This window comes from Salvia miltiorrhiza, unplaced genomic scaffold (assembly GCF_028751815.1).
Source record: "Salvia miltiorrhiza cultivar Shanhuang (shh) unplaced genomic scaffold, IMPLAD_Smil_shh original_scaffold_455, whole genome shotgun sequence".
In the NCBI taxonomy this organism is placed as follows: Eukaryota; Viridiplantae; Streptophyta; class Magnoliopsida; order Lamiales; family Lamiaceae; genus Salvia; species Salvia miltiorrhiza.
This window is the reverse complement of record NW_026651553.1, coordinates 294,848-307,908: the sequence shown is the minus strand read 5'-3', so window position 1 is coordinate 307,908 and position 13,061 is coordinate 294,848. Positions and strand designations below refer to the sequence as shown.

Here is a 13,061-nt window from a genome sequence, read left to right as displayed (position 1 = left end):
TAAACTTGATTCTCTATTTCACTTAGAAAACTATGGTATGATCAAATTAGGGACCCTTAAAAGATTCTTTTGATATATATAATGAAAAACTAATTTAGTTAATTCTGATCCTTTTCACTCAAATTAACCATTTCACCCAACATTTTTTTCTTTTTGTCATTCTACAATGGAGCCATCAATGTGGACCTACACATTATATCTTGTCGCAAAGATTCTTTCTCCATTATTTTGTTTATGAAAGTGACTTTTTGTCAACATTTTTGGATAAATATCAAAACACATTTTATTTTTTTCAAAGTGTGATTTAACTTGTTTGGTATAAGGCCGGATGGATCAACTTTGAGAGTTCTTCCAATTGTTCAATGTTTCTTGTTATTATTTAATCTTTAGTGACTTGACCTCTTGAGATGCAGTAAAGGTGCTCTGACTTTTAAGGTGTTCATCTTCTTATCCAAAGCTTCATGGTTCATTTTGATTTTAATGTCACACACTCTATAATTCTTCATCAATTTATTATAAAGTCAATTTTGTTGATAGTTAATTGGATTAAGTTTCCTAAATGGATCTACGACGTTGACGTCGTAACCCACATATCTGCAATTGATGCAATGTTTGTTAATCTCTTTAAACAGTTCCAAAGAAAAATATTTAAACATTAATGTATACAAATATGTGTCACACACATTATGGGATTAAGTAGCCCACTAGCCGGTGTGATAATGTCATATGATTTAAGATTATTATATTTTAATTTCTTTGGTTGAGCCTTAAGACTTTTTTATGGTATTGCACAAAGTACTCGAACTTCTGGAGTATTACATTAACTCTTGTAGTTTTTATTTAAGATTTATTGTCATGATTTTTAACATGTTCCAATTATAACACCATATTTTAGAAGAGTTTTATATTACAACATCCTCAATTTTGATAAAGTTAATTTCTGACATATGCTTCTTGAAAAATGTTGTGTTACCCCTCTCAAAAAAAAAATGTTGTGTTACGGAAGAACGATGATGGTTTATTGCTAAAAATTTTGGAATATTTTAATTGTAAATAATTAAAAGGTGCATGGTATTGTAAATACACATTAATGTGAATGTTGTGTTATTTGTTGTAATCAACCATTAATCATTTTATCACTTATTGAGCAACTTAAATAGAACGTAGTTTAGCATATGTGTAGTTCGCAATTAACAAGTTTTTCACTCTTAATGAACTTTTATCAATCTTTTATCATCAAATGACGTTAACGAATAAAAGAAGAAGGCACTCGAGAAAAGTATTACTACTATATAAAATTTTCATAACTTGTTACAATCAAAGGAAACGTACGAAAATTCTGAAATTCTATTATCGTAAACGGAATAAAAGCTTTAACAATTCAGAAGCAAGAAAATGTTACTAGGTATTTTTTATCGACAAAAAGGAGAAGAAATTCATATGTAAAATCATGGCACATTCGTGGTCAAATATTATTACGTGTTCTAACTTCTAAGCTGAATTTGTTCCACAAAATTTGCACAGTATACTTAGTTTTCTATTATAACGGAGTTTAATAAAAAAAAAGTATTCATAAATAACAATAATATATGTACATCAAGATATGCAGTAAACCCATATACCTAATTAAATTTATAGGATTCATTAGTTCTTATTCAAATTTATTCATTCTTACTCAAATTTATTAATTTTTAATTAAACTTTATTAATCACAATTAGAACAGATGCATTGAAATGTGCTTTTTAATTTGTAAATAGTGATTGTGGAACTCCATGGTTAAAAATATAAAAAGAAGGGGCCAGAAGTTACTAAGTAAATAATGATGGATTGACCGAAGGAATAAACTAAGGCCATACTTTTCTAGATGCAGCTTCTCTTGTTTGAAGTTTGAACAAATCAAGATTCCCCTCCTTGTCTACCTGTGAACCATTCTTTACCTAACATTAAATTAATGTGGATTCCATCAATTTGCTCAAAGAATATTTTTAATCTTGGATTCCCAAATATTGCCTTTAGTTGCAAGACCAATGGTGGAACAACATTGAGTCGTCAAACGGGCTAAATATAGTATATATAGCCTCGGACTAACATAGTAGTATTATAGTATTACCGCCTTACAATAATAAAATTGCAAACCCTAAATCATGGACTAATTGCCCAATGACCGATTAGTTTAATGAAGCAGATTAAATAATAAACAAGAACTTGCTAATATACTATTACAAGATAAGTAGAAATCTTGACCTAAATCACATCCATATGTAGAATAATGTTCCTTAACCTTGTGAAGAAAAATAAAATAAAAAATGATTCTCTAACCATGCACCACCAGCTCTTTTATTCCCCCATTTTCGTGTGTATTAATTGTTTTTTAATTTAATAACATCAAAAGGCGGTGCCTTTTCAAATGGTTGATTGAAATGGACTTGGTTTCAAAATACGTGTCCCCATAGCATTCTTGGGATATACTTGTATTAGATTTCAAATATAATAATAAAGTGATTAAAGGCCGAGTACATTGAATTATTTTATATTGGTAATTAATAAGTGGAGCAAGATATTTCCTTGTGCTAGACAAAAGCAAATGTTGGTTTTCCACTTTGTGTGTGTACCAAATACCAACTACAACTATCTTCTTGATTCTTCAGATGAAAGAAAGCAAAACAGCTTGCTAATGTAAAGCATAACTTAGATAAGATGGTATCACAATTTATAATGAAAGAACAAAAAATTCTCGATTCAGAAAAGCCGGTGAGGAAACCTAATCCTGCAAAAATTTGATACAACTCTGCCTCATGATATTTCATATGTAGTATTTGTGTATTTAAGTTTATTTTTACGATCAAAGTCCTCCCATGTATATCTCAGTATCTGCAAAACTCATGGTGGACAATTATACATCATTGGCTCCCATATGAGTGAAAGTAGTCTGATGATCATTCATCATCTTCGTCTTCGAGGGCGTCAACGTCGCCCTCTGGGCACCTCGATAAATGAAGAGGGCCTTCAGGGGAGCCAGATTGCCCGTTACTCTGTTTCAAGGATTCACCAAATTGTTCGTGGGTTGCCCACAAACCAACAGATTGGGAGGTGGAATTCGTCGCCACTCTTCTCATGTGCAGCCGATACTTCTGAAAGGGATCACCAGGAAGAAATAGCATCAGTTATATGAAAGGTTAAAAGGAATGATAGGTGAGAATAAGAGATGAGAACACACCTGTAGATGACTCTTCACTTCGTCGTTTGTTAGACCATCCACTTGCATATGCTCTCTGATCTGCTTGGGAGTAGCAGCTGTGAAGCATAGAACAAAATCAAATGAGACACAACTGCAAGAATTGGTAGAGGAAACTAAACACCAGAGGCAATTCAAAGGAACACCATTTGCAAGATCAATAATCTCGAGTGGTGACATGCCAATAAGAGTAGTCATTTTCCAAGATTTCAAAATGATAATAACCAAATCCAGCACAAATTCTTAGGCTTAATCAGTTAGCAACTTTGTCCTGATAAATGCAGAGCCACCCTGATTGTACCAAAAGCCCACACACACTTTGCTCATCAATCATCATAAACTCAATCAAGCTTAACAATCTAAGAGTAATTCAGCATATTTCAATGAAATGACAAGTTGATCGACTTTCAAACCTTGAGGGCCTCCAAGATGCTGCAGGGCATTGATAAACTGGCGGTGCAGCTCAGGCGACCAGCATCTCCTCTGCTTCCTAGCAGTCTGCAGCTGCCCGGCAGCCTTGAAGCTTTGTTGAAGAGTTGAGTTTGCAGGAGACGAGCTTGATCTACTATAGCTGGATCCAATGGGATTGATCACCTCCTTCGAATTCTTGCTTCCGGGCGTACAAAGTGAAAGCCCGGGAACCGGCAACTCATCCGTGTCCTTCTTCCCCACCGCCATCACTGGGAGATTAGGAGTCCCTTTGAAAGGCACAAATGCCCTGTTCTTCCCACTCTCAAATAAATCATCCATCACCGGCTGAACTATTTCATCCCCCATTCTCTATTACACAAGACATAAGAGTATCATCAATAATCACATAAGCAAGGGATCAAATTAGCACATTTTGTAGCTTAGTATAAATTTGCATATATGCCATACCTTTGTTTTGTTGCTATCTGTATTAGAGGGCAGCTTTTTGCTGCTGTAAACAGTATTTGAATCAGTATTTTGATCATCGGAGTTCCATAACTGCACAGAACTCATCCAGTTCTTTTTGTCTCTGCTGCTAACTTCCTTCTCTTTACTATCCTCAACTTTATCATCCTTTTCATCAGTGCAGATTTTTTTTATAGGTATGAACTCTTCCAATACCGGCTCAGAATTTAATTTCTTGCACTGAGCTAGCTCCTCCTGCGCTGCTACAATTGCTGCAATTGAAGAAATCATCAAAACCTAAATGTTCAGTGAACAGAGATGAAAGAAATAACAACGCCGTTGATTCAAATCATCTAAAATCAATCCACAACAACTTCATCTCAATTCTCCACCATTTCCTCAACATAAAAAAAATCAACCAAAAACTACTATAATCCGAAAATCAAAATGACGTGAAAATCTCCGAAATAAACCTAAAACGAGAGAAAAGGGATAAACGGATCGCACCGTCGCTGATGAGAAGCATGCAAAGAGGTAGTTCGCGTTTGAACGCGTCGATCTTCTTCATCTCGTCTAGCAGCCGATTAACGTAATCGTCTAGCTTCAAAATCTTATCCGATACGCAGCGAATCTGCGAAACGTCGGCCAAAAACCGGCCGATTGGTTTCGGAAGCCACGGTTTGGGTGAGAATCGGGAATCCAGGCCGAGTTCCGGATGGATTAGCGATCCCATTTTCCCACCAGATCTTCGAAATTCCTCCAATTTTTGTTATTTTCCAGTGGATTTATGAAATATTTCCTCCGATAATCAGTGTGAACGAGGAGTGGTTTAGAGAGAGAAAGAGTGGGAGAAATGAAGGGTTGAAAGGCGAAGATTCTGTTAACAACGCCGAGTTTTGACAGAGATGAGAGATATGTTTGCTGCGTTGGATGTGTGTAGAGAGAGAATTCTCAGAATCCGAATATTTATACATGAATATGTATTGAGAAAAGTCATTTTCTAGTCGTCGCATATTTCTTATTTCTTTTTTCTTTTTTTCTTTTTTATTGTTTCCGAATTTATGTATTCCTATGGTCGAAATTAACCTCCCTTCCTTTATCTTGTGAAGAATTTTCTTTTGCTTTATTATTCCTTTTCTTTCACCCTCTAAATCCTTTTTTTGGTTGAGAATCTTTTATTTATTTTTTTCTTTGGTAACCGATCGAAATAAATAAAAATCGCACGCTGCGGATTCTTGGAATATAAATACAAAATATTGGGTGATTCCACTAGTTGTTGATGGATGCTTCTGGGTATACACGTGTTAAAATAACGTAGGGTGCAATTAATAATCAACTACTCATATATATATATATAAAAAAAGTGATTATATTTTTATGGGCAAGTATGAAATTTGTATCCAATCTTTGCACATCCCAACATTTATAAACTACTCCCTCCGTCCCGCGAAGCATGACACACTTTCCATTTTGGGTTGTCCCACGAAGCATGACACGTTTCCTTTTTTGTCAATAATTATTACATTCTCTCTCCTACTTTATCACCTTTATTATATCTTCTCACCTACTTTATCACTTTTATTACCTTCTCTTTCCTACTTTATCAATTTTATACTTTATTAATTACACACTTAAAACACTAATCTACAATTCCTTAATTTCCGTGCCGAACTCAAACGTGTCATGCTTCGCGGGACGGAGGGAGTACAATTGATATCTGATTTCTCAATATTTACATGGGTGCGTTATTTTTTACACAAATTTTAATGCGACGAAGCCGTCATTATGGACCTACACCTACATAAAAAAAACAATATTATAAGTATTTAAGCATGTATTTTCAAATAAATGCATGCTAAGTGCATAATATAAGGATATAATTGTACAGATATTTAGTTATCGAATATATCTAGATTTATAAATTATTAAAAAAATCAATTTTAGAAAAAAACACTCAAATGACATAACCTTATTTAAATTGATGTTCATTAACCTGCTTGAATATTGCGTCGTAGTCACGCTGGGAACAACTCAGGGATTAAAATGAAAGTTCACATTTTTGGGACATCAAAATGAAAAGAGTAATAATAAACCAAGACAAAAGAAACTCCTACTACAAATATAGCCTCCACACCACAAAAAGATGGGAATGCAGACGAGATGAAATCCAAAACTTCTTAAAAACGAAAAAATTTTGGTGTCTCAATTTTGTCATTTGAAGGCCTCATTGAACTTTTAAAAAAATAAAATTGATGTTTAACTTTTCTATTATACTTGTAGTATTTACTAACGTGTAATTTTACTCATAAGAAAAAACTTAACTAAAATTTTGTTAGTTTCAAAAAATATTAAGTATCTTTAATGCTTGTTAACAAAGAAAGAAAACAATAAATTCGAGAGTGGCATAAAATAAATATGGAAATAGTATTATTTAGGAGGATCGAATATTATTTAATCTTATGTTTGTATCGAATCTCAAGACTAGTGAGTTTGAGTTAATCGGGTATGAAATTTAATTGAAAGCCAAACTATAAATAAAGAGTTCGAACTTTTTGGTTAGTGAAAAACTATTTTTTTCTGAATTTCACTGAATAAAGTGATTTATCTTATAGTTATGATATAAAGTTATATGGTATTATACGCGCCTGTTTGATATGGGTTTATAGGTAGGATAAATTAAATTAATACAGGTTAGTGTGATGTTTGATATCATGTTCTATTAATGTGGTCAACTCCTACGTAATCCTACTTCTACATGCTATTTTGTGGGAATAACCCATACTAATAATCCGGCCTCCCCCTCGGATAACTTTAATACTGCGAAGTTGGATAAAAATTCTACTACCCTTCCTCACGCATATCGATGCAAATGCCCAAGTAATGGTGGACACACATGATATTTTTAAAATTATATGAGGATAGTTTTGGTATTAGATAATATAATCCAACATAATCCTATGGATATCAAACACAATATAGGATTAAGTAGCATGATATCAAACACCTATGAAATAATATAAATTCACACTAATCCACACTAATTTTTCAAGATAATTTTAATTCTAATCAATCCTAAACTGCAAATCAAACGGCCCTAAATTCAATGTTGAATGATTCAGGTCTTGACTTGTATTCCTTTCTAATCCAATACCAAAGGGAAAATATCATCAATGTACATAATTGTACTAGCAGATAAGGTTACGTTTCACATTAATAAATGAATAAGATTACTTTTTTACACATCAAAGTGTAAGCCACACTAATGGCATTTCTTCAACTCTTTCACCTAAACAAGTTATATAACCATATTAAATCATCTGACATGTGATTCAATTGTTGGAATAAATGGCTTAATTAGTCCATAATTACGTTGTAATTAATGGAATTAAATGGCATATTTGGAATCTACATTTTGAGTAGATTAATTTGGTATATTTACTTGTTCAAATCTATTAAGAATTGAATGAGTAATTAAATGCCAAAAGATAGCCATTGAAAATGGAAATGTGGAGTGTCATCCCACATTGGAAAAATAAGGAAGTTGAAAGCTATTTATAAAGTGCTCTCCACCATAAAGGAACAATCAAGTGTGCTTCTCTATGGTGGACCATATGGTGCACCCAAGTGGGTTTTGACTTAGCCTTTTAAGGCTAAAACTCAAATTCCTACGAGGAAGGTGCAACCTTCCGAGGCCGAGCATGTGCACGTGCACGTCGCACTTGTCGCAATGGGCGCTTTGTAGGCGCACTTCGCTCGTTCGCGTCGTCGCGAGGAGCTTTGAGGAGCCTTTAGTTTTGACAAACTAAACGATGGCTCGTGTGACGTGGCAGTGACGTGGAACATGTGGCTCGGTGACGTGGCACCGCGTGGCGGATAAGGAATCTGGGTGGATGAGGTTGCTGACGTGGCAGCGGTTGGATCAGACTGGTGAGGTGGGGGTGGTTGGCTCACACCCTTTGACCGAACCAGTGCGATGGTTCGGACCATTGGTTGGTTCGAATTAATATTACTCATTCTCTCTTCTAGTTCATACTCAAGTCCCGAGTATTTAGTAGTTCGCCGGAAGTTCGAGTTCCTAGTACAAGGTCTCGTACTCATTCAAACCGTTGTATCTTGGGGACATTTGCCATCGAACCGTGTGTACTGTGCGGGGCAATTTTATCTTACGGAGAAAGAGTCTAACTCTTGCCTCGGTTCCTACATTCACGTCGTTGTTCTGTCCACATTTCTACACCCTTTAATAACAATTCAATTTATATATCCTTTCCTCCCTGAAAATAAATCTATTTTAATCATTCCACATAAAATAGTTTATTTTTATTTATAGACACATCTCCAATTTCAATATATCAACTTATTTAATTATTCTATTGGGCTAAGGTGCATATTGCCCCCTAAACTACACCCCCTAGAGCGTTTCCCCCATACTTGGTCAAGGCGTGTTGACCTCCCTGAACTCCCGAAACAAGGGTGCAGATGGCCTCCCGCGTTTAACGGCTGTTAAATGCCGTTAAACTTTTTTTTTTTTTTTTTGCAGTTCTCTCTCTCTCTGCCACCGGCTCAGATTGTTGTCGCCCCTCAAGGCGGAGGCGACGGGGCCGAGCGGAGCGGGTAGAGAGGGCCGAGGCTGCGCGATGCTGCATTTCCAAACGTGAATCCACTGAAATTGGCAGTCTTTGCAGGATGCATTCCCCCAAAGAAGAAGTTCCTAAAAATCTCCTCTGCATCAACGTCTGCCTCATAAAACCACCCGTTGAACCCACGCATCCCAATACCACCACCTCCGCCTCTCCTCTCGTAAACCGGCTCATCCGATCCTACAACGTCATATTTCTTGTGGCTCTCCTCGTTGCTCAAGCACTGGAACGCCTTTGAGACCATCTTGAATGCCTTATCCGCGCCGGGAGCCGTGTTCTTATCGGGATGGACCTTCAAAGAAAGCTTCCTATATGCCTTCCGAACATCCTCACCCGTGCAATTATTCTCCAACCCCAAAATCTCATAGTAATCTTTCTTCCTCTTAATCTCTTTGACAACAACCACCTGCTCGTCGTTGTAGGTAGCCGATGCGGCGGTCGAAGACGGCGTTGATCGCGCAGCGATCGGAACCCTATGTTGGGGCCCACTTTCCGATGGATCGGAGGGATTCTCATCGGTTGGTGCATTAAGGTTCTTATCTTCCAGCGGTGAAGCGTTGAGATTGGATGAGAATTGGTCGATTTGAATGGATGGGTCTAACCTACGGGCTTTGTTGAGGAATTTGAGGGCGCGATCTCTGTCGCCCGATTGAATTGAATTCTTGGTGATGTTTAGACACTTCAAGGTTTCATCTTTGTTCCCCATCCATCCTTTCTTGCAATAAACGAGGTGAGATTCACAACAGAGAGCAAACATATCTGGCAAGTTTTACAACAGAAATTCAATTGGATTGGAATGAATTAGGGAAGTTGTGCGATGAACACAAAGTCAGAGGGGCGATGACGATCTGAGAGAGAGAGCCACAAAAAAAAAAGATTAACAACATTTAACAGTTGTTAAACGCGGCAATCTGCACCCTTGTTTCGGGAGTTCAGGGAGGTCAACGCGCCTTAACCGAGTATGGGGGTGTAAACGCTCTAGGGGGTGTAGTTTAGGGGGCAATCTGCACCTTTACCCTATTCTATTACACGATGAACTCATTTTTTTCACTCGTAATATAATTAATTATCATTATTAATATTATCATTAAAGTGAAACTATTTTTTCACTTATAATACATTCAATTAATTTTATTAAAGTCTGCATCGTCTTTTTCTAAGACTATTTATTAGAGACGTAGAAATTACGTATCAATAAAATATTTGGATCCTATAAACATTTAATGTGGATAAATTTTGAACTTTATACTAACCACTATTGTTGATGGGCCTAAGAAAGCATATGCAATCGACTCGATAGATATGATAGAACTGTAGAAGGATAGTAAGATACTTTTTTCATCTAATAAGTGTCTTATTTCACAATTTTATACAAAAATTATGCCAAACTCTTTATTTTATGCTTGTTCGCAATCCAAAATTATTAATTGTAAGGGTAAATTATTTTTTTTCATTCTCTCTATCCTATTTATATGGGTGCAGTGGATTAGAATTTACACAAAAATTAAGAAAAATAAAAATATACAAATAAGTTTTGTAATATGCCCTTACTTATTATTTAATGATGAATTAAAGTTGACGTCAAACAAAAATTTAAACAGGGATATACTATTAATAAATAAGTGAAAAAATATTACTCCCTCCGTCTCATAAATTTTGAGTCACTTTCCTTTTTCGTTTTTCGGTCGTCCCACGAATTTTGAGTCATTTCTTTATATGACGGAAAAAATTCACTTTTTCACATATCACACTTAAAATACTAAATATTATTTTCTTAATTTCCGTGTCAAAAAGAATTGTTTCAAGATTCGCAGGACGGAGGGAACATTTTTTATGAAAACAAGGCTATATATTTAAAATATCAAAAAATTAGAAACAACCTATATAATTATATAACTACTCCAGTCCAATTTGGGTGACAGCTCATAGCTTTCTAAATCAGCACGGATTGGAAAATGAAAGAAAAAAAATGTTATAGCTAAATATAAATCATAGTAATTAGTAATATTCTAATAAGAAAGTGGTGATTGAGTAGGGGACCAAACATGACATCCGGCCAAGACAGCTTATCCATGAGGTTATTGAGGCGGTCACTTCAGCCTTCATAGAAAATTGAGGCCTCAAATATATATTCTTAATATACTATTTTAGCCCATTTTATATACTCTCTTCGTCCCACTTTAATTGTCACACTTACATTTTTTGTTTTTGTCCTATTAGAGCACCTCCAACGCTGGGTGCGAAGGCCGGATCGAACCCGGCCTATCGCACCCGCCGGCGTTGCTGCACCCGGGTGCAATGGGGGTGGGGCGATGGAACGCACCAGCAGCGTGTGGGAGCGAAGGAGAGGGCGTGTTTACACGCGCTCCTTTTCAAACCCAAAAAAAAAATTAATTTTCGTATTTTTTTTCTTCCTTTTTTCGTATTATTGGTTTTTTTAGTATATTTCTAAAATATAATTTTAATTAAAATTTATTTATTGTTAGTTAGAATTTTCTAATTAGAACTGATCAATTAATTTAATGATTTTTATGATTTTTTATTTTATGTTTGTTTTAATTTAAGTAATTTAGGATTTTAATTTCTTGTATTGCAACTTTAATTCAATCAATGTAGGATTTGAATTTGAATTCAATGAAATTTTAATTTATCAATTATTGTAAATTTAAAATGGAAACTAGAATAAAACTATATCAAAAATAAAATAAAATCCATTGCACCCAAGTGAGTGCAATACCATTGCTGGAGTGGGTGCAATAGAAGTGGGACCACTTCTATTGCACCCACTATGGGTGCAAGGGTTGTTGATGCTCTTAGAATTGACACTTTCTTAAAATAGTATGTGATCCCTACATTCTCTACTCACATAAAATAAGTGGACCCTAACTACTTTACACTTTTAACCCTTTATTCTTAATCTTCGTGCCCAACTTAAAAGTGCCAATTGAAGTGGGACGGAGGGAGTAATAAATTTCTTTCATTTATAAAGATAATAAATTAAAACACCACTCTATCTGTCAATCAATTCGTGTCCTATGGAAAAGAGCACGAGTTTTAAGAAAAAATATATTATTTATTTATTAAATGGAGAAGGGGACCCACAATTAGTAAATGTTAATGTATTAGCGTATTAGGAAATTGGTGGACGGATCAAAATAACAAATTATGACACGAATTGATAGACGGATGGAATAATATTTTTTGGTATAAATATATACTCTTAATGATTTCTTTAAAAAAATCCCCAACTTACAACTTGCGCTCCCCTTTCCTTTAAACCCTAATATCTCTATTGCCATTATTTTTTCCCCAGTCTACCTGCGCCAACATCATTCGTTGCCACCATCGCCACGACAAGCTCTCTCTCTCTCTCTCTCTCTCTCTCTCTCTCTCTCTCTCTCTCTCTCTCTCTTCGCCTCTTTCTCTTTCTCCTTGCCTCATTCTTTCTCTCACTTGATTATTCTCACCACCGCTATCACCCGGCTGCCACATCTCCCTCCCATATGTTGTGCCACTGCCTCGTTGCCTCAACCCTCTTCTTTGAATCACCGTTCCTTCTGCCTCGATTTTCGGCGCTTTGTCACAGTCGCCTCGGTTTTTGGCGCTTTATGCTCCACCATCTCTCTCCACTCTCTCGATTCTCCATTGCCGCCAACACCTCCTGCACTCTATTTGAATCGTGGCAGTTATATGTACATAGAGGTGAGTCAGGTGACCACAGTCCGGTTCACGGTTCCAAAATCTGGAACCGAATATTGGCCCTAACGATTTCGATTCGAACCGTGAACTGGCGGTTCCGATTCCGATTTGAACCATGGAACCATTATTTATTATTTATTTATTTTTTATTTTTATTTTATATTTTAAAGTGTTAGTTTAAAATTTATAATATGTACACATTGTTGAACTATTTATCTAGAATGTAAATGGTTGACATTTAGTATGAATTAGATGTGGGAATGAGAGTTCACCATTTTATTTAGATTGTAAAGGGTTGAAGTTTACTATAAATTCGATGTGGGAATAGAATTTGAGATAGACAAAAGTAAAAAAAAACATAAAGAATGCACATGAAATTATGATTTTTCAATGCACATGTTTCCCACATCGAATTTATACTAAACTTCAACTATTTACTTCGTAAATAAAAGGGTCAATCTTCATTTCTCATTCTCACATCTAATTCATCTAAATTTCAACCATGTATAACTAAAATAAATGGTTTAACATTGTTTTAATTTCATACAACACTTCAAAATTTAGTAAAAAAAAATATTTAAAAAAATTGGACGGTTTTACGGTTCGGAATTGT

At 35.4% G+C, this 13,061-nt stretch overlaps 2 protein-coding genes across 2 annotated transcripts; both read right to left on the bottom strand.

Moving 5' to 3' along the window:
- Window positions 1-2,673: 2,673 nt before the first annotated feature.
- On the bottom strand, window positions 2,674-5,109 carry LOC131004716 (transcription factor HHO6). The gene is made up of 5 exons (XM_057931445.1): window positions 4,620-5,109; window positions 4,116-4,384; window positions 3,650-4,016; window positions 3,219-3,295; window positions 2,674-3,132 (listed from the first exon to the last, which is right to left on the bottom strand). The coding sequence occupies exons 1-5, from the start codon at window positions 4,843-4,845 to the stop codon at window positions 2,938-2,940; spliced, it is 1,134 nt and encodes a 377-aa protein (XP_057787428.1). The 5' UTR covers window positions 4,846-5,109; the 3' UTR covers window positions 2,674-2,937.
- A 3,279-nt stretch (window positions 5,110-8,388) lies between these two features.
- On the bottom strand, window positions 8,389-9,626 carry LOC131004715 (uncharacterized). The gene has a single exon (XM_057931444.1). The coding sequence runs from the start codon at window positions 9,504-9,506 to the stop codon at window positions 8,691-8,693; it is 816 nt and encodes a 271-aa protein (XP_057787427.1). The 5' UTR covers window positions 9,507-9,626; the 3' UTR covers window positions 8,389-8,690.
- Window positions 9,627-13,061: the final 3,435 nt, after the last annotated feature.

What these genes read in the sequence shown, in the direction of transcription:
- LOC131004716 (XM_057931445.1), bottom strand. Translation starts at nt 4,845, where the DNA reads ATGGGATCGCTAATCCATCCGGAACTCGGCCTGGATTCCCGATTCTCA. An exon ending in CAGATAGCAACAAAACAAAG is followed by an intron (nt 4,017 to 4,115) that starts GTATGGCATATA and finishes CTTGTGTAATAG; the next exon opens with AGAATGGGGGATGAAATAGT. An exon ending in AAGTGAAGAGTCATCTACAG is followed by an intron (nt 3,133 to 3,218) that starts GTGTGTTCTCAT and finishes GATCCCTTTCAG; the next exon opens with AAGTATCGGCTGCACATGAG.
- LOC131004715 (XM_057931444.1), bottom strand. Translation starts at nt 9,506, where the DNA reads ATGTTTGCTCTCTGTTGTGAATCTCACCTCGTTTATTGCAAGAAAGGA.